Genomic DNA, 20124 nt, shown 5'->3' with positions numbered 1-20124 from the left:
GTGTGCTGAACAAATCTATGTTTGGGAATCCCCAGTGGTTCAATATGTGTTGTAGGGCTCTTGTGTCTAACTCCCTCTTGTGAGAATCTCCTGCTCAGTGAGTCTGCCATTGTGTTCTGGTATCCAGGTTGATATATGGCAGAGATGTTGATGCCATGTTAGATACACAAGTTCCATAATTTTAGTGCTTCTGTTCACAAGGATTGGGACCTCACTTCCCCCATTTTTTAATATAAAACATGCAGGCGATGTTGTCCATCACTTCTCTTATGGCCATCTGATAATTGGTAGAAAGTGTAAGCATGCATTGTGGACTGCACATAATTCTAGAAGTTGATGTGCAATCCGGATTCCGAGGGGGACCACGTGCCCTGTAATGTATAGGTCTGTAGATGTGCTCCCCAACCAAGTAGGGAGGCATTGGTCATCAGTATCAAGGACGGTGGTGGTTGGATGAAAGGAACTCCCATGCAGACATTTCAGGGTTGCATCCACCAGTCTAATGAGTCTTTGACTTTGAGTGGTAACGAGAGAGGTTTGTGCAGGCTGTGTCTGTGGAGTACGTACAGTTCGTAGTCATCCCTGCAGGCAGCGCATGTGTAGTCTGGTGTGTTTTACCACGAATGTGGCCACTTCCGTATGACTGAGAAACTGTAGACAAGTTCTGGTGGAGATCTGTGGACTGGTTCTCACAGTAGGGATGAGAAGGATTATCGTGGAAAATCTGTGAGCTGGGAGGAAGGCTCTGGCCTTTATAGCATCCAGTTTGGGCCCAAATAAACTTCAGAGGTTGAACTGATGTCAGTGTTGTTTTTTGCATGGTTATCTAGTGGCTGAGTTTCGAGAAAAGATCCATTGCTGTTCTTATGCCTTGGAACATGTCGACTCTTGACAGAGCCTTGATGAGGCAGTCATCTAAATATGGGAATATTATAATCCCTTGTTTGCAGAGATGCACCGCCACCACTACGAGGACTTTGGAAAATACCCTGGGCATTGTCAAGAGGCCAAGGGGTAGTACTTTGTATTGGTAATGGTTAGACCCTGGACAAATCTAAGGAACCATCTATGGGAAAGGTGTATGGTGATATGGAAGTATGCATCTTGGAGGTCGAGGCCCGAGAGCTAGTCCCCATTCCAGTGCTGGAACTATTGTTGATAACATGACCATACAGAATGACGTACTTTGACCAATCTGTTGAAGTTCCTCAAGCCTAGGATAGGTCTCCACCTGCTAGATTTCTTGTGGATTAGAAAACAGTGGGAATAAAAACCTTCGCCTCTGTGTCGGAATGGGACCAGTTCTACAGCTCCCAGTCACAGAAGGTGGTTTATGTCTTCTCGCAAAAGCTGTCCATGAGAAGGGTCCCTGAAGAGGGATGGGGAGGAGGGAGAGAGCAAGGAACAGAATTGCTGACGATTGCCAACACCCACTTGTTGGAGGTGATTTGTCACCATGACTGATAGACGGGAGTCAAACGGTTGCCAAACTGATGGATTAATTCAGATGGTTGCCATACCTAGATCCGGGGAAATCTCAGGTCCTTGACTAAATCTTCAAAATGGTTGCTTGGTGGAGGATGGATAGGGCATTGCCACCTGCCGTCTGAGTTTGGGAGGAGGTCTCTGTCGCCTATGTTGCGGATCATAATGCTGTCGAGGGCTGAAATGTGGAGGTTGATATCTACTCTGTCTTCTCTTTGGTGCTGGTATGTAAATGCTGAGTGAATGCAGCATCGTTCTGGAATCCTTCAATAAATGAAGGTATTCATCAGTGCGTTCAATAAAGAGTTTAAAGTCCTTCAAACGGCAGATCTTCCACCTTCCTGGGAAATCCTGAAAGATGCACCATGGAGGCCTACCTCATTACCATAGACGTCGCGATGGATCAGGCTGGTCTTTTTCATCCTCTGGGAAATGTTGACTGAATTCAGTGAATTTTGAATAGGTCATATGACTATATTTGGCTAGAATTGCTTCATAATTAACAATGTGAAACTGGAGCATAGCTGAGGAATATGCCTTGCGACCGAAGAGATCTAATCTCTTCCAGTTCCTGTCAGATAGGATTGTCCTGGTGTTGCTGTCCTCTCTCATGGCACCACATTGACCACAAGGGAGTTGGGAGTAAGATGGGAGAATAGGAATTCCATGGGCATTGCAGGGAAATAGTACTTTTTGTGTGCTCACTTAAAGTCAGGTGGTATTGATGCTGGGGTCTGCCATATTACCTTGGCTGGGTCCAACAAGGCCTCCTTGATCGGAAATGCTAACTTTACCGACATGGAGATCTGTAGATGACGAGCAACTTGTGTTGTTGCTGTCTAACCTCCTCCAATAGGATCTTGAATCCTATGGAACAGTTCTTGAAAACATTTAAAATTATCAGCCAGTGTTGGAGGTGGTGACATGATGGCCTCGTCAGGGTAGGATGAAGTAATATTGCCTGGTGGTATAACAGCTTCCTCCATTTCTTCCTCGTGCTTTTCTAACAAATCTGGGTCTGGGTCAGGAGGCCTAGAAACTGATGAGGATGGACAATGTATTTGGTGCCTGTGTTTGATCTCCTGGCAGTTTGGGAAAGCATGACCTATATGTGGCCCAAGGGTCCCCATAGGGCCAATGGGTGGGAATTAGCACATGGGGTTACATCCATGGGGGTCCATATCAGGGACCTGGTTCAATTCTGGTCTCTGGCTGGATATCGAGAGTGGTAATATGATTCTCTGTGTCAAGCCCCTTGATATGATGGTAGGGTGCAAGGAGCAATGGAGTATTCCCTCCTCACTAGAGAAGGGTGGTGTCATCCTTAGTGTGAAGGAGAACGATGTGGTATGAGTTGGGTATCCAGAGGAGAGGCATGAACAATGGAAAGCTCAGTTCAGAGGAGCAGCGACTCTGGGGTATCAGAGACTATCAGGTCTCTCGCGCATCGGAACTCTTGCAGTACCAGCAGGAGCAACCAGTGGTTGTGTGTATTGGTGCAGAAATTGTGGATACTGCTGGTGCCAAAGGTGGAATGCTTTCTGTTGAACAACCAGTAGATGGTGCCACGTGCTTCACAGGCACAAAGGGCTTGGACAGCGCTGATGCACTCAAAGTCGTTTGTTTAGTTGAAGTGTTCAGTGCCAATTTTGAGATCCTTGAACTGTCCTTCTCGGTCCCGAGTAACAGTGTTCCTTTACGTGGCCCTGCCTTGGACCTCTCGTTAGCACCAGTACTGCAGGTAATCGGATGGTCATAGGCGTCCCCAAAGATACTGAGGCTATGACCTCGTAGGGAATGCCTTTCTTTGAGACGGCTCCTTGGTGGGTGAGCTCGGGGCCCATTTCTTCTCATCTGAGTGAGAGTTTAAATTGTCTTTTAGTAGTAGGCAGCGAGTGGGGGTTGGCTGATGACAATGCCAATAGTGAGCACTGCATAGGAGAGGTATTGGGTCCAGGGTCTGAGGCTGGTAGCACTCAGCTCTCCATTAGTAGAAATTTTAGTCTCAATTCACAGTCCTTTCTGGACCATGCCTTCAATTTGACACAGTGGCTGCACTTTTTTGATAAGTGCCCCTCTCACTCAGCATAAGCACCATGAGTGATCGTCACTCATGGAGATAGGGAGGAAAGAGAAAAGGGAATTTTTTTAAATTTATTTATAAAGGGTAGAAGGGAGAGAGAAAAATAAAAGAAATAACCAATAACTACGAACTTTCAACGGAAGCACTAATATTACTAAAGGTTCTTGGACAAACAAAGGGCTCTGCTAGGAATACCGCCCCAGATCAAGGGCAGTTTAGAGGGATCTGAAGGTGGCTAGACCACACAGCACTATATAGACGCCGTTCACAGCACAAGACAGGAAATGCTACCAAAGACCTCTGATCCCAGGCACAGGGACGCTACCACACCTACAGTGGAACAACCATAGGGACACTATTCGAAGAAGAACTTGCAGCAGCAAGGCTAGAATCAAGCTAACAACCATTATGGGTGGTAAGAAGGAACTGAGGGGGGCGAGAGGCAGCTCCACACCTTATAATTGCATGCAGTGGCAGGTGGCAGCATAGGGCCAGACATGTACTGCTGAGGGGGAAAAAATCTGTGATAACTGTGCACACATTCATGTATAGTGGAATGGATATGTGCAATCAGTTGAAGAAGTAGCAGCGTGGTTCTGGCACATTGTTGCTCAAGTAAAGCACTAATTGAAACTCCCATACTTTACAATGTTTGTTCTTTCCTATCCAAACAAGAACTGGAGGCAGCACAGTATATACCAGGGGTCTCAAACACGCGGAGTCTCTGACTCCACCGGCAACCAAGCTCCCCTCCCCCCGCAGTGCACCGCATCCCCGCTCCTCCGCTTATGTCCCAGCGCTTCCCGCCAACAAACAGCTGTTTGGAGGTGCTTAGGACTTTCCAGGAGGGAGGGAGGAGGAGGAGCGGGGACGCAGTACTCTCAGGAGAGGAGGCGGAGAAGAGGCGAGGCTGGGGCGGAGACATGGGGAAGGAGATGGATTGGGGCAGGGAGGGGGCGGAGTTGGGGCAGGGCTTTCGGAAAGGGGTTGGAAGAGGGGCAGGGAAGTGGAGGGGCCTCCTGGACTAGACGAGCAGTCTGAGGTACGAAGTTCAGCATGTATGATTCTTTGCTGTGAGTAGTTGGGAAGAATGTTTGTTAAACGTATTTTGTATGAATAGTTACTTTAAAAAGTTCCTGCTATTACAGCTATGTTGATAGACTGTTACTGTAGATCATCATCAGTGTTACTGACCACAAAGAATAGTTACAGGTGTTCATATTTTATTAAAACCCCTCTTCACATTACAGTTTTAAAAAAGTTAATACATTGACTTTTAATAGCATACTATATTACTCTTCGTTTTTTTCATTTTTGTCTATACTTTTGTATCATTGTATGAAAAGGTTTCAGTGATGCGGCCCTTGGGCCAATGTACTAGTCCTCATGGTGATTTGAGTTTGAGATCCCTGGTATATAGACACCCATAACACAGAAGAATAACATTTCAGACCTCTCTAAAACTGACTGAAGGAAGGATTTCAGCCAACCAAGTGGATGATGAGTGAACCATGACTACTATTGGCCATTTCCTCTGACAAACTCTCAAACTAACTCCTGAACAAGTTAAACTCAGTTCTTTACGGCAAGACTAACCTGCTTCCAGACACTCTGTGGGTGGCCCAATCCACAACTCTTTACAACTGAGTACTGAGGCTGTGGAAGCCTGTTTGGCCTAGAATTGTTACTAGTCAAGATGTGGCTTTAACTGATGTCACAGGACGGTTTATTAAATTCTTGAATTGCAACTCAGACTATTTAGGGAAAGATTGTATAGCCCCAACAAGGAGGTCACTTTTGTTCAGTGAAACAAGTTTGGGATAACATTTATCAACACACATACTGTCTAGAGTTTGTTAGACAGTGGGGGAAAAAATACCGCCTCCCTTGGAGTGAAAGGGATCCTCAGAAAGCACAATAATCTTAGGTTATGGCACTATAAATCACTTTTTTACATGGTCAGAAAGAGCATTATTACACAACATACTGATTCTGTAACCATTACTTCCAGGAGTAATAAATTACTTCAGAAGGGCCTGTATGAATAAGTTGTAAACGTTCAGCCATAACAACTAATACAAAAAGATACTCAGACAAAGAGTTTTGTTAATTCACACACATATTATGGTAGAAGTCTATTAGTACGGGTATTTACAATCTACTGATGCTAGTCATGGTCAGACACTGCAATTACTGTAACAATTTAGAAAAAGACTATTAATGCCAGCCCAAACTCCTTCTGCAGAAAAATGGCCCAAACACTTTCTACTTAGTGTTCCAAGATATTTAAGTCAGTTTCATTTTTAAACTCAGACAAGACAAAGTACCTTTTGGCCCATGAGCTGTATACAGAAAACTTTTCTAGTTGTATATAATCCGCAAACCCTGCCCTTCCTGGCCAAGAGCATCACTTAGGGCTTGTCTTCACTATCAGGGTAAGTCGACCTAAGTTACAGTACTTCAGCTATGTGAATAATGTCATCACTGCACCGCGTTGACTGGAGATGCTCTCACATCGATTTACCTTAATCTTCTCGGGGAGCTGGAGTACTGGGGTCGACCAGAGCGCACTCTGTGGTTGATCCCTGCTTCATCGATTGCAGCAGCATCGATCTCCCCATAGTGAAGACCAGCCCTAAGTGGTGGACTGTTCCAGCAGGTATGAAAGTAATACATATGTGCAAAGCATGGCTATATTTCCTTGACATGGCTTATCAAAAACCTTTTGTTAGAACAATAGGTTTTATCAACGACCACTAAGTAAGATATTGTGGACTCAAAAAAGTGTTATCAAATGTTAACACTGTGCTTTTAATAGTGAAATATACCATATCCTCCGATACCTACAGACAAAAGAGCCCATTAAGAAAATAGCTAATGGAGCTGCAAGTACACAAGTTCAAAATCCTACTGACCTGTGTGCGTTTTTACATGGCAATCCAGAGTAGACTTCACAGTAAAACTCTTTCCACATTCATCACATTTATATGGTTTCTCACCAGTGTGGATACGAACATGCCTAGACAAAAACATGTTTTCTTGAATACTGTGTTGGTTAACTTTCTTAAACAAACATATCAATTTCCATACCAAACAATCACTTTGTATCTTAATAGATCTTTAAAAAGTTCTGAAGTACTTAAACTTAAATTTATGGTTATACTACATACTCAGAACTCTTGGAAAGAGGGTGTTCTGTTGGGTGGGTGGTGTGAGGGGGGATATTTTTTTTTAAAGATTTTTGCAATTCTTTTTCATTCTCCAAATAGATTTTTCATATTATATATCAAAATTTTACTGCAATAAAAATCTACGTTACCAAACACCTGCATACAATTATTCATTGTAAGATTTTAAAATAACTAACTTAATTCAGGGAAATGGAAATGTGAGAAGAGAGCAACTGTAGTCAATTCTAGAGAATGAAACAGCAAGGAAACATTACAGAGACCAATATGTTTCAGTAAATCACTTTGGAAATGAAAAATTGCTATATAACTGTTAGTTAGTTCCCACAATGCATAGTGAGATAGACACAAATGAATTTAGCTATAAAAGGTTTGATGAAAAGCTAATACTGTTAAATGTTCAGTAAACAATTTAGTACACCCAAAAACATGACCCTCTGCTTCATCTTACCTGACTAAATCACTGGGTTTTTTAAAGCTTTTGGGACAATAAGTACAACAATTGGCGTATTTGGGCTCCGCTTCCAGTTCTGCATGCTTATCTTTGATCTCACTAATTCTGTCCTTTTCCGCAGCAGACTGGACAAGAACTTTTTCTGAGACTGTGGCACTTTCTCGAGGTCTAATTTTTGCCAGTTCTGCTGTTTCTTCCTCTGTGAAAGTGATGACACCAGGCCGAGACTTTCTGGAAGCAGTTCTTTCAGAATTTTCTTCATCTTCTTCCACACATACAGCTATTTAAAAACCACACAGAAAATCAGTTTAATCTAACCTGCAATTATGAACACTAACATGCCTTAATCAAAATCATATAGTTATTGTATGATGTGTCCACATGGCAAAGCTAAGGCTGTTTGGTGTCTTAACTGTGCACATTTGGGTTTCCTTTAAGTTTAACCTTAAAGCTAAATTTCCTGGTTTTATAATGCTTGTTTTTATGATAAATTACAACATCTTGATAATGTATTTTACACCAAATTACTGATAGGTTTTCTCAACCTGAACTCCACTACAACACAGCTATATTCCCAATGGGAGACTGCCTAGTCTGGAGAACACAGCTATGGGAAAGAGTACACTGGATTCTAACTCTACTCACATCAAAAAAATTGTTAATTAAGTCTCAAATACAGAATCTTTATAGTTAGTGAATTAGGAGCTAGAAAGAACCCTACTTGACTTTCAGATTCCAAGCTGGAATATGCAGGGGTGGTGTTCTGCAGAAAATAATTTCTTTACTTACACTTTAAAAAAGGAACTCAATTTAGATAGTATGGAATGCTCAATGCCATTTTTACAAGTCACTTTTTTTAGAGTAAAACTGCACTTTAAAATGCAGAAAACACTGAAAGTCCCAAAAAAATCCACTCTTGTGAGATCTTGAATTCATGGAAGTGCCCACACACATTTCCAATAAAAAGTGAGCTTTTTTCATTCCATATATGATATGAATGAAAATAACCTTTTTTTAGCTAGAGATTGTAGCCAGAAAAAGAGCAGGTTGACAGAATGTGAAAAGAAGATCTTAGTCAAAGAAGAAATATGAAAAACATTCTTACAAGTCACTTAATATCTGCCCCATGAAACAATTTTTAACAAATTACTGTGAGGTAAAAAGACTATTAAATACATTGAGATGGAATACGAGGTATAGATGTATTGTCAGCTATTGCTGGGTTGAATATGTCAGACCTATTCGTAAGCGTGTTCCGTTTCCTCTACTAGTTAATGTAAAGGAGCAATTTTACTGGCTTATTGGGCATAGCCTTGCATCTTGAAACAAGAGGACATAAATTATAGCACTAATATCACATGAATGCAATTTGTTGATAATCATTTTGCCAGGTTTGCAGTTAAGATCTAGTACAGTTAAAAAAAAAAAAAAGGGTTGTTCACCTCCTCCTCCGGCCTCTCCAGTGGCTGCTACTGCAGAGGAGACTGTTTGGTGTTTTTTCATGTGCTTTTTGCAGTGAACGGTTGTTCGGAAGCTTTCATCACAGAATGGGCACTTGTAAGGCTTCATGCTCATATGAGTTGCCATGTGCCTGGTAAGGCTGCCATTGGTAGTGAAAGCTGTATTGCAAATGCTGCAACTGAATGCTTTAACGCCTTAAAGTAACAGATAAAAGAAAGTATTTTACTTATCTGACTCACCTACACAGCGAACATTAAGAGACAACAGCAACTTCCAAAACGAAAGTCATATAAACAAATATGTATTTTCATAAGTGAGGCTTTTGTGTACACAACAAATAAACACAGTATTAAAAAGGTACTCTGTTACCTGTGTGAGTCTTCTCATGTGATTTAAGAACTCCTGAGGAAACAAATCCACGGCCACACAGCTGGCATTTATAAGGCTTCTCACCAGTGTGCGATCGCACATGCTGCTTTAAATGGCTGGATTTCTTAAAACCCTTGTTGCAATAGTCACATCTATTTAAATAAAGAAATGGTAGTTTTCAGGTTGTGCTATATTGACAGTTATTATTGCCTTTTATTTGAACTCCACTGACATAAGTCATTTTTGTTTAAACAAAGGAAAAATGGCAGTGTGAGTGCACTCCTATTCTTGAATGTATGTATTTTAAATCACGTGTCCTCAAAGTTTTCCAGATTTTGTGAAGTTTCATAGGGAGTATTTCACAACCTCAGTTTAATACAAGCAGCATTCACAGCAGTATTTTTTGTTTTACTATGGACTAGTAAGATTATGCCAGCAAAGCAGCTAAAACAATTCTGTAGGTAAACATACAGAGATATTTTCCAAATATACAGTTTTAGAAAGTATAAATGCCTCAGGTATAGACATTGTTATCTAAACCAGCGTTTCTCGCATACTGGGCAGGGATCCTCCTGGGCAGGGATCTGGGGGTGGGGGCAGAGAATCAACCCCTCCTCCTCCCTCCCTATTGCTTCTGGATGCTCCGCCCCGCACTGTCTCTGGAGACAGGAGGGACATACAACGCTGAAGGATCAAATACCTGGGGGGGAGGGAGCCTTAGAAGGCTCGGACTTTGGCCCTAGGGTAGCTGGGCAGTGGGGACTTAGGGAGCCTGGCAGCGGACCAGGGCTCCAGCCATGAGGCTTCAGGTGTCAACACCCAGCACTTGGCCAAGGGGTTTCAGGCACTGACCGCCGGCTCTGGTCATGCGGCGCAGGCCTTCGGCCAGGAGGCTTCAGGCTCCTATTCCCGGTCATGCGGCAGCCACAGCGAGCTCCAATCCCTGGCTGTGACCGTGTGGCGCAAACCCGTGATCACGCAATTCGACCCCCAGCCCTGAGAGCTTGCCCTGAATGCTGACCCTGAGCTCTAATCCCTGGCCCCAGTTGCACGGCAGCAGGCTCCGGCGGATGCTGGTCCTGGATGCCAATTCCTGTGCGGCAGCGGTCACAGATCCCAAGCACCAGCCCCGGGTACCAAACCCCAGCCCCGTGGCAGGGGTCGCTGATCCCCAGCCCTGAATGCCGAGCCCAAGTTGTGCGGCAGCAGGGTCTGACGAGTGCTGACACCGGATGCCAACCTTGACCCCTAACCCTGGCCATGCGGCAGCAGCTGCGAACCCCAAGTGCTGACCCCCAGCCCTGACCCGTTGCCGACTCTGGGTTCTGGCAGGTGCTGGTTCTGGGCACCAATCCCTGGGTGCATATCTACAACCAAAAAGGAAGCCCTCATCAACAGATGTAGCAAGGAACAGGATGGTATGGGTTCATAAGCAGAGGACTTGCTCATGATGATGCTCCACATATGCCACCGCAGCCTAGAAGGGATGACTTCATCACCACCATGGTTCTGATTGGAGGGGTGGCACAAAAATAACTGCACACTTGATTGGAACGATTCCACCACCCTAGGGTCATCAGTACATTTTGTAGTACTAGGCATATCCAAGGGATGTCTGCTCAGAATGTAAACCTATTTTAGCAAATCTTGCATGACACAAAGGCCTAATTCTGGGATGGGAGAATAGGGGACTTAGATCTTTTCTCAGTTGAAGCTTTCATAGGCAATCTACCTCTTTTTTCTCCAAGGAGTGATGCTCCTTATTCTCAGAAAGCTTTTTGTCTGTCTTCCCAGAGACAGAAGCTGGATCCTTGAATGATGGACCTCTGGATCGGACAAATCTTGAGCTCACTGAAACACTCATAGAAAAAGGTGGAACTTGTCCAAGGGGTGGGTCTAAAATACTAGAGCATTTCTGAAGTCAGTCTTATGGAGCTGTCGAATAAAAACATCTGCAAACGTTCTTCCTTGGCCTCTGAAGTTCTTTTCAAGAAGAATTTACGAACAATACATTTGCTGGGGATATGGGAGTCCCCCAGACAAAACAGGACAATCACCTAACTAACCCACTCTAATTTAACATTTACAAGACCTAGAAAAAACAGTTAAGGTAAACACATCAAGTCATGGACACTAGGTAGCTCCATCTCATAGTCATGGACAGTGCCTTTATGCCCTTGGTACAGACACTCAGTGATCATACATGGTTCTGAAAGATATTGCTGGCCAAAAGACTCAGATCTCAAGTGTAGAGAGCACATGAACACCAGGAGTGGGATATGTATCTTTACACACAGGTATATGGACAAACACTCTGAAGAATGTACGTTCCCACAACCATGATGCTAGCTTACTGAAATCTATTTGGAATAGTTCTCAGTGGGGATTCTCCATCACTTGAAGTTTTGTTCAGAACGTTGTAGTACCTTTATTCTCTAGGGTGAACCAAATGATCATCAACATGCCTTCACAAAGTATTCTTTATATTGACTTTCTACAAAGTCATCGATCAATTTTTAGATGGCACTTCTGGTTTCCAAAGGACTTAATGGTATTGGTCTTGACCACATTTAAATGGTAGTAACGTAAGAAAATATGCAAATCAAGTGACAAAGGCTAAAATGAAATATAACAGACCTGTATGAACGTCTGCTTTGATCTTCATTGTCCTCAAGAAACTGTGGGCGTTGGGCATGCAGTTCAAGTTCTTCTTGTGACTGATCTTGTATGAGGCGAGTAGTCTAGAAATCAAACAGAGATCCAAGATAAAACTTAAATGCAGAAATACTAATGTCAAGGCACAGAAGTCTGTATCACAGACTTGGGGCAAGTGTGCATCTCAAGTATTCAACAGAAATGGTATAAGAGCATAAATTTATAAATACACAAATTCTCTAAGAATTTTGACAGTGGATCTAAACATTAACAATGGGACCAACGCTCCTCTACTGTGAAGCAAGGAGAGCAGCAAAAGTGCAGAGACAGAAAAGCTACTGGGGCTTACAAAACAGGATAAACAGAGCCAGTACCGTACAAATTTCCCCTCTCACTGGGAGTCCCAACTATGTCAAATCTCCAGTCAGGTCCTATTATTTGGGTCATGTAAAGGGGAGAATCAAAGAGCAGTCACTCTAAATAGCAAGCCTCCCACCACTCAGTTGACAGCCAGGTGAAAAATAGTGCTTACAGTCTTTACTATCTTTCCATGAATGTACCCCTTTCATAGGACCAATGACAGCATAGCCTCACAGAGAGGCTGCTACATTACAAAATTTGAAGGAAAAGGAAGTTCCAATGTACATAGCTAAAAAATACTCACTTAACTCCTCTGGAGATACTAAAACTCATCTTTTGAGGTTAACTGGGGGTTTTTGGCCTTACTCTGCAGCATGGGGCATAGGTCACTTGCAGGTTTAAACTACAGTAAATGGTGGATTTTCTGTAACTTGGAGTCTTTAAATCATAATTTGAGGACTTCAGTAATTCAGCCAGAACTTAAGGGTCAATTATAGGAGTGGGCGGGTGAGGTTCTGTGGCCTGCATTGTGCAGGAGCTCAGACTAAGATGATCAGGATGGTCCCTTCCGACCTCAAAATCTATTAATCTAACTTTGCAGAGTTTCTCAGTCTTCTGATCCCCACCCACCATTCATCATAGGATGATATGATGTGGTTGTATATTATGCAATTTTATAGCACAGCTATCAGGAACACAATCTCAAAATAGTTATGGCATGTATTCAAGTTAGATACAGTAAGGTAATGCCAAGATTATATAATGGAGAAGCATGTCATTTGCACAAAAAAAAAAAAAAAAAAACCTGAGAAACATTTAAAAGAAGGCTAACCCATAAGAGTTGTTCCATAAATTAGCATAATGAATTTCAAATCTGTCTATGTAAGGTTCCTTCAATGACTCACAGTAAGTGTATCCATAGCATACACATATCTAGATTTTTTGATTTAAGAAAGGAAACTGCCAGAAAATATAAAATAAAGTGACACATTTTTATATTCCTAAACATGTGGATAGGGAAACTTATTATTTTGCCTTTTTTTTTCCGGTTTGTTTTGCTTTTGTTGTGTCTTAAAGAAAAATAACTAAGCAAGAAAAGTCTTATTGAACCTTCCCTCATTTTCTCGGTGCTTACATGAACATCCCCTGGAAGAGGCTAATGTCTTCACAAGGTCAGCCTGACAGAATGAACAACAATATATTCTATCTTTCACAGATACTCACCACATTAATAGTCTCTGGGTTAGGAACTTGAAGCAGATTTGGTTGATGGTAACTTGTTGAAAGAGCCTGAGACTCAAGTGTGCTTGAATCCTGTAGCTGCTGTACAGCTGAAAATTGATTCTGTTGATTGTAGCTATCATTCACTGTAAAACCTGTCATAAATTAAAGACTGTCAAAAGCCCAGAATAATGGAAAATGTACAAAATGTAAAATGGGACAAATAAATAGTGCACTACTTATTTAAATAGTCACTTCAAAAAAAAAGATTAAATAGTAATTTACAGCAGAAAACATTATACTCTTCACTAGTAAGCATAAGCAAAATGCATAAGCATTCTGGGCATCTACTAAATTTTCACAATAATAGGGTTACTTACCATTAGCTGGAGTTCTATTAGACAATCTCCTCCATAGAACAACAGTTTGAAGTTTCTTCAAGATGCCTCAATTACCTCAGAGCCATTGAAATTTTGAATTTCTTATACGTAAGCATGCATGTGTCAAACAGGTTGACCCAGCTCCCTTTATCCATGTTGATATCACGCTCCCTTACTTACACTGGAAGCCAATCACAAAGATGCGAAGCTCAGAGGGGAGTATGGCGGGTGAGTGGAGGAGATGACCCAATAGGAGAACTCCAGTTTCAGATAAAGTAACCCCATTTTCTCCTACTTTGGATCTCCTCCACATATTCCCACTCTTTAAATTATAGTAAAGTAGTGCCTTTTAAAGGCAAGTTGCAAAATAAAAATAAAATTGTGTTTATGTACATTACTGACATATAAAGATGGCCTCAAAGATGGGTTTTCTCTGTGGTTTTTCTTTGAAATATCAGATTGTAACCTTCCTCTTTGCTGAAGGAACAAATGAGACAGTGCCATCACAAAAGGCTAACTGAAAGCCAGGAAAGTATAGCTCAGATTTCATCCTGTTCTGTCATCAACATCAGACATAACCCTTTAACAACAACAACACACAATAACAAAAACAAGAAAAAGAAGAGAGGATCTGATATTTCTATATAAAAAACAAGTAGAAAATTTTGGTGGAAAAGAATCAGGCCATAATTACGCATCATTAAGGAACAGTAAAGGGTACAATTTTATTTTTGCTATGCAGTTTGCCTTTAATGGACAACAGATGAAGATTATGAAAATAATGTAGAACTGTACAAGCACATCAAATGACCACAACAGCATCAGAGCCTAAACAGCAATGCTTACAAAATGTTTGCAGATTACTAAGTATCATTCATTGGGATGTGTCAGATGAAAGCAGAAGTTTCCTTCCAGTCCCTCATATGGTAGTTCTCATGACAGATAAATATAGTTATCAGTATAGTAAAGTCACAAATAATTCTAGGTAAAACCTGCAACTGGCTCTAGTTCAGTTATAACGAAGCACTCAGTGTAACTGAGCAGTTTATATAACTATTTCTTTCCTAGATCAATCAAGGTTGGAAGAAAATAGGATTCAGTAACGTGAAATTCAGATGAATCCCCAAGAAGAAAAGGATTCAACTTCCGAACTACAACCCCTCTTTTTTCTAATGGTCAGCTTGCTTAACCGAGGCTGTAGATCATTTATTCACCTGACTGAGGTAACTGACAGACTCAAAAGGTATTCTGAAGAACAAAAAAAGGTACCCTGAAGAACAATGCCTCCCCCCATCCAAAAAAACTCAAAACAGTTGTTAAGTATACCAGAAGAGACCACCTACAAATCCAATCAAGCCAAGATGAGGTAATGTGGTATCTTTTTCCCTCAACAAGGGTGCTAAAATGTCACTATGACTGAACATCATCCATTTCACTTCATGGTTTTACAGTAAAGGGATTATGAACATCCTGAACAATTTCCAAGAAATCCTGAAACAATCTCAAAGTTTCAAATGAAGTGCTCAGAAGGAAGATCTGTACAATCAAAGTTGTTGTTTGGTCACACTGAAGAAGTAGGCCCTGCTTGTGAAAGAAGTTCTGGACTGAGTATAAACTGAAGGTATAACAAGGAGTATGAGAGACTCACATTGGTCTGCTTAATTTCTTGTATTAAGATCATATTTCAACAGTTAAGATTTTAAATGACTCTGGGAATTCAATACAGCAACTTCACTGTTCTGAAGATGCTGAAGGTATCTACTACTACTGTACTTCTACATTGCATCTATTTTATAGATGGGACTATAAGGGACGAAGCAATTCTGTGTCTTACCAACCGTGGCTACATATGAAGTCTGTGATAGAGCCAGATATAGAGCACAGATCTCCCGGACTCTCAGTCCTGTGCTTTAATCAAAAGACCATACTCCTCTCCTGAAGACCCTTACATATCTTCTTCCATCACCTGACACTGAATAGGGAATATCTGGAATTGAGTCACAGGGGCCTATTACTGGAGAATCCCTGTTTGCAGTGTGTTGTACCAGTGTTGGTCCCAGGATATCAGAGAGACAAGGTGTGTGCGGTTATTTCTTTTACTTTGTCAGCTTCTGTTGGTGAAAGAAAAGCTTTTGAGCTTACACAGATCTCTTCAGTCCCTCTCAGTCCTGGATGAGATGCTACACCATTTGCAGCATGACGATCAATTTGTGAAGCTTGCTCTTTCTTGGCTTGAGGACATTGTCCAAGAAATCTTCTTTCACTTTCACATGAAGTTATTAGAGAAACACTCTGGAAATCAGCTCATTATCAGAAAAAAAATGTCTTGCATATAAAGGACCACGGACAAACTATAGTATCCCATGAGAAATATGGCATTTGAATTTTCAGTCATGATCTGGAGTCTTCACTTCCAAAAGTGACATCCTTTGAATGGTAACAATTTTCTGGCAAAGGACTGCCTCTGAACCTCCAAATATGTCCTCAAATGAATAGGAATTGAGCATTCACATGTAGAAGCTATCAAGAAAAACTCAGTGCTTCATCATTCTGAATGTTGTCAAAACCAGCTCAAGTGAATAATGGATTATGGTGCTGGCCTATACTGCCATCAGAGGAGGAAATCAAAACTCTTTAAAAAGTCTGAATGGCAAAAGGAAGGAAGTCTATCTGAACAAAATAGGCACCCTGTAAAAGGCTGTGATCCCTACAAGAAAAATGTAATGTATGATCTATATAGACCTGCATAGGTCTATGTCTGTTCTTTGACAAATACAGAGGGTGGTTGGTTGTTTATTTGAAGTAATAATTATGAAAATGTCAGAACACTCCAACATTGTTTTATTAAGAAATTAAACATTTAACCAATATATTTAACAAGAATTACAGCCTATAAATACCAAGGAAAGAAAAGACGATGTCCGAGACTCAGATGTCCTACCTAATTGGCAGGAAAAAAGGAACTAAGGAGCATGAAGCACAGATGCAGACATAGGGAGAGGGTCGACCAATTTAACGCATGCATCCGCGCATATGCTTACCTACCTGAAATTCAAAAAAACTGAAGGGCTCCAGGATCTTCAAGGAAACTTCAAAGAGTTGGGAATCTGTGGATGAGATTCCAAGTAGAATAGGAGAAGTCTTATACAAATGTGATTTTATCACTTTTTAATAAAACATGTTGAGCAGTATAAATTTCTGTGGTAAAAATGAATATTACTAAGACTCCAAAAAAACAATTTTTTCAGAAAAAGCATTTATCAATCTATATTTGCCAAATGACAAGAAACACACAGAAACTGAAGCATAAATTACATAATACTTCGAAATGAAAACAGTGTAATTTCTCCATTTGAAATGAACGTCCAAAATGGAAAATTAACAACGGAAGAAAAATCAGTAATTCTGCCATTTTTTTTCCATTTGGAAAGATCTCAGATGGGATGGCCAATCACAAAATTCCAATGGACTTTAATGGATCCAGATCAGGCCTGTTTAATAAATCTAGAGACATTAATACCTTCTCTCAACTCTTATTTAAAATGCATTGTAACAAAGTATCAAAATCAGCAAAACAAAATAAAATATCCTAAATTGTATAACACACTGAAGTAATAAGAGGCAGTTATATCTTTATAAAGGGAGCTATTTAACTAGACAAGGAACCAAATTAAAAACTGAGGAAATAAAAAACAATAGTAATTCAAACATTTATGTGTAATTAGGGAGCATCAGTAGGTATTATGTAATTAAGGTCAAAACTAAGTGCCCATAAGTCCCAATTTTAGACCACTCCTCAGTCACAATCAGAAACAGATCATCTTCAAGATTTGCATGCCACATTCTACATTCCACAGGTATTTTTCTAGAAAGTTTTGTAAATACCAGAAGTAGTTTTCACATGACCCATTAATGACTACAGGCCTTACTGTTGCACGACCTCCATGAGGGCATGTTTAAACTACAGATTTAAGGGAGAGGAGGGCGGGCTTCTCGCCTACCCGCCAGGAGCAGAACCCTGAGTGAAGAACTGGGCAGGCACAGCCCAGCTGGGAACAGGGGACAGCCAGGCTCTAGCTGCCAAGCTTTCTTGTCAATTTCAGGGCTCCAACATGGAGCCGTGAAATTGACAAGACAGCGGACAACCAATGTAAGTAAGACAGTGTCTATATAGACACTGTCAACCCTAACTACACCAGCGTAAGACCTATGCTTCTTGTGAAGGTGGAGTTATTATGTCGGTATAGTAGGGCACTTACATCAACAGGACAGGGCTGTAGTCTGTACTTAGGTTAACGTCAACCTAAATGTGTAGTGTAGACCAGGCCTGAGTCAGAAATAGGGGTAGGAAACCAGGTAGAAGTATGTCAGGGCAGAAGTCTAGGATGAGATATAGTGGGGGGGTATTAGAAGACTGGGGACAGTGGTATATGGAGCAATGGCATGAAGTAGTGCTCTCTAGTCTCTGAATGAAAGACACTGGAGAAAATGGGAAGAGGACAAGCAAGATGGGCAGGAAAGGCAGAATATCCATCCATGAGAGTTGAAAGGGACCTAGGGATACAGAGGAGATAAGGTATGGAATGGTAGCAGAGCAGAGAGGACAAAAAAGACACATAGGTGCATACAAGGGACTAAAGGGAGGTGTTGAAAGGGTGTGGCATGTTTCAGAGGTAGGAAGAGAGATGCATGCAAGGACACAGGAGAGTACAGAGGTCTTGGGTGGGACATAAGTGTATTGGAGGAATCCCCAGGAGATGTATCTGAGTTAAGATGGGCAAGAATAGAGGGGACAAGGAACCAAAAGGGAGGGAAGGAGTTTATCAACATCAGAAACTTCTAAAACTTTTGAACACTAAAAGTTTGATCTCTAGTAAAAAGCTCTTGAAGTTTTCTATGTGGATTAGAGCCTTCCTGTAATCATCTGCATCATCCACTACCCACCCCTTATCCCATCCAGGTATATATTTCCCCATCATACACATCTCTCTTCTGGACTTGCTGAAATTTGCAAAAGATGAGCTCCGCTTTGGTGGGCCTTGTAAAAACAGAACTTCCCTTCTGCAGACTTTATATGACAGCCATATTAAAAACTTTTAGTGCTCATTCAAAGACATGACCATTCCTGAACAAAAATTTATTTAAAAAGAACTGAAGTTGAAAGTAAGTTCCAGTGAAGTGTAGAGAACATCCAAAATTATTATGCTTCCTTTAAAAAGTTATTATACAGCTTCAGAAAGCTCCAATGTTAAGGTATCTAAAATCATTAAGTCATGGATCCAGCCAGTTCTTAATGCTATTATCCTTCCCTCACTCACTCAAATACCACCAGATTTACACCACTTGCCCAACCTTGATAACACCCCCACAAAATTGGCAAAAATACACGTAAACGTCAAAAAAACAAATTAATAGATGTTTGTATTTTGACTTTTGCATATAGTTTTGCAAATTTTAAAGGGCATTGCTATGGCAGTATATAAATTTGATAAACTAATGCTGTGCATTTATAGCACCTGGTGCTTTTTCATCAATAATCTCAAAGTTCTTTACAGACATTAAGAAAGCCTCAACACCTTTGTGAGGTAGACAAATGTTAGTGTCTTCCATTAATTTGTTGTTTAGTTGAGACAGAAGACGTTATGAAGACTGCTCATGGTCACTCAAACTAGAAACAGAATACAAAATGCCTGACTATAAAACTCATATTGTAACCACTAGATAGAGATCATTTTAAAGGAAAATCTATATAAGTTTAAATAGCCAAAAACTCAATTTTTTCAGATTACAAAGTCTATTTTCAAAATAGTTAACATCAGGTTTTCAGACGGTCTCCTTTTTGTGCATGCACGAATGGGACAGCTAAACACATGGTTACCCATATGCACAGAACTGAGGCTTTTAATAATTCTAACACTTTAGGGCCAAATTTACTAAGAGCTGTAATTTAAAATATTTTTATCTATAACTAACCTTGTGATAACCCTTGCTGATCAAATGACTGCTGTGTTAAAGTTTGCTGTTCAAATTGATTGATGTTCTCCTGTAAAGTATGTTGGGATGTCACAAACCTATCTGAAATCAGGAACATAAATTCAAGAAAAGAACACATAAATTAATTAGGTAGATATACAATTAGTCACAAATACATTTATTTAATATGTCATTATTCAAGCTTTTAAAATCTTTTTATTTTAAAATTATCTGTCAGGCACAGTCCTGCAGATTTAAATCTTTAGGTGGTGTATTTTTTTTTTAAAGTTTTAAGTTTTTTTAATCAATTCTATTGGTCAACTGCAAACAAAAACATCTCATTTAACCAAATCTACCTAACTTTTTGATACTGGCAGTGGCAACTAACAAAATATTTTGTATTCTTTCCACCAGCTGTGCACATGTGCTTTGATAACAACCTGAAAAGTTGTGCTGGAAGATCGTAATTTACAAAGAAAATGTTTGCATAAAGTA

The 20124-nt window shown here is 40.7% G+C and overlaps 1 protein-coding gene across 1 annotated transcript in view; it reads right to left on the bottom strand.

Moving 5' to 3' along the window:
- ZNF236 (zinc finger protein 236) overlaps positions 1-20124 on the bottom strand; it is a 172958-nt gene that overhangs the window by 60154 nt on the left and 92680 nt on the right. Inside the window, exons 16-22 of the mRNA XM_074944735.1 lie at positions 19630-19731; positions 13280-13431; positions 11678-11781; positions 9041-9192; positions 8653-8865; positions 7208-7490; positions 6484-6587 (exon numbers count right to left, since the gene is read on the bottom strand). Of these exons, the coding sequence (XP_074800836.1) occupies positions 6484-6587; positions 7208-7490; positions 8653-8865; positions 9041-9192; positions 11678-11781; positions 13280-13431; positions 19630-19731 (1110 nt within the window). The remainder of the gene's footprint in view (positions 1-6483; positions 6588-7207; positions 7491-8652; positions 8866-9040; positions 9193-11677; positions 11782-13279; positions 13432-19629; positions 19732-20124) is intronic.

Source organism: Natator depressus, chromosome 2, assembly GCF_965152275.1.
Source record: "Natator depressus isolate rNatDep1 chromosome 2, rNatDep2.hap1, whole genome shotgun sequence".
Lineage (NCBI taxonomy): Eukaryota > Metazoa > Chordata > Testudines > Cheloniidae > Natator > Natator depressus.
Note: the sequence above shows the minus strand (reverse complement) of the source record. Positions and strands in the feature narration are given on the sequence as shown.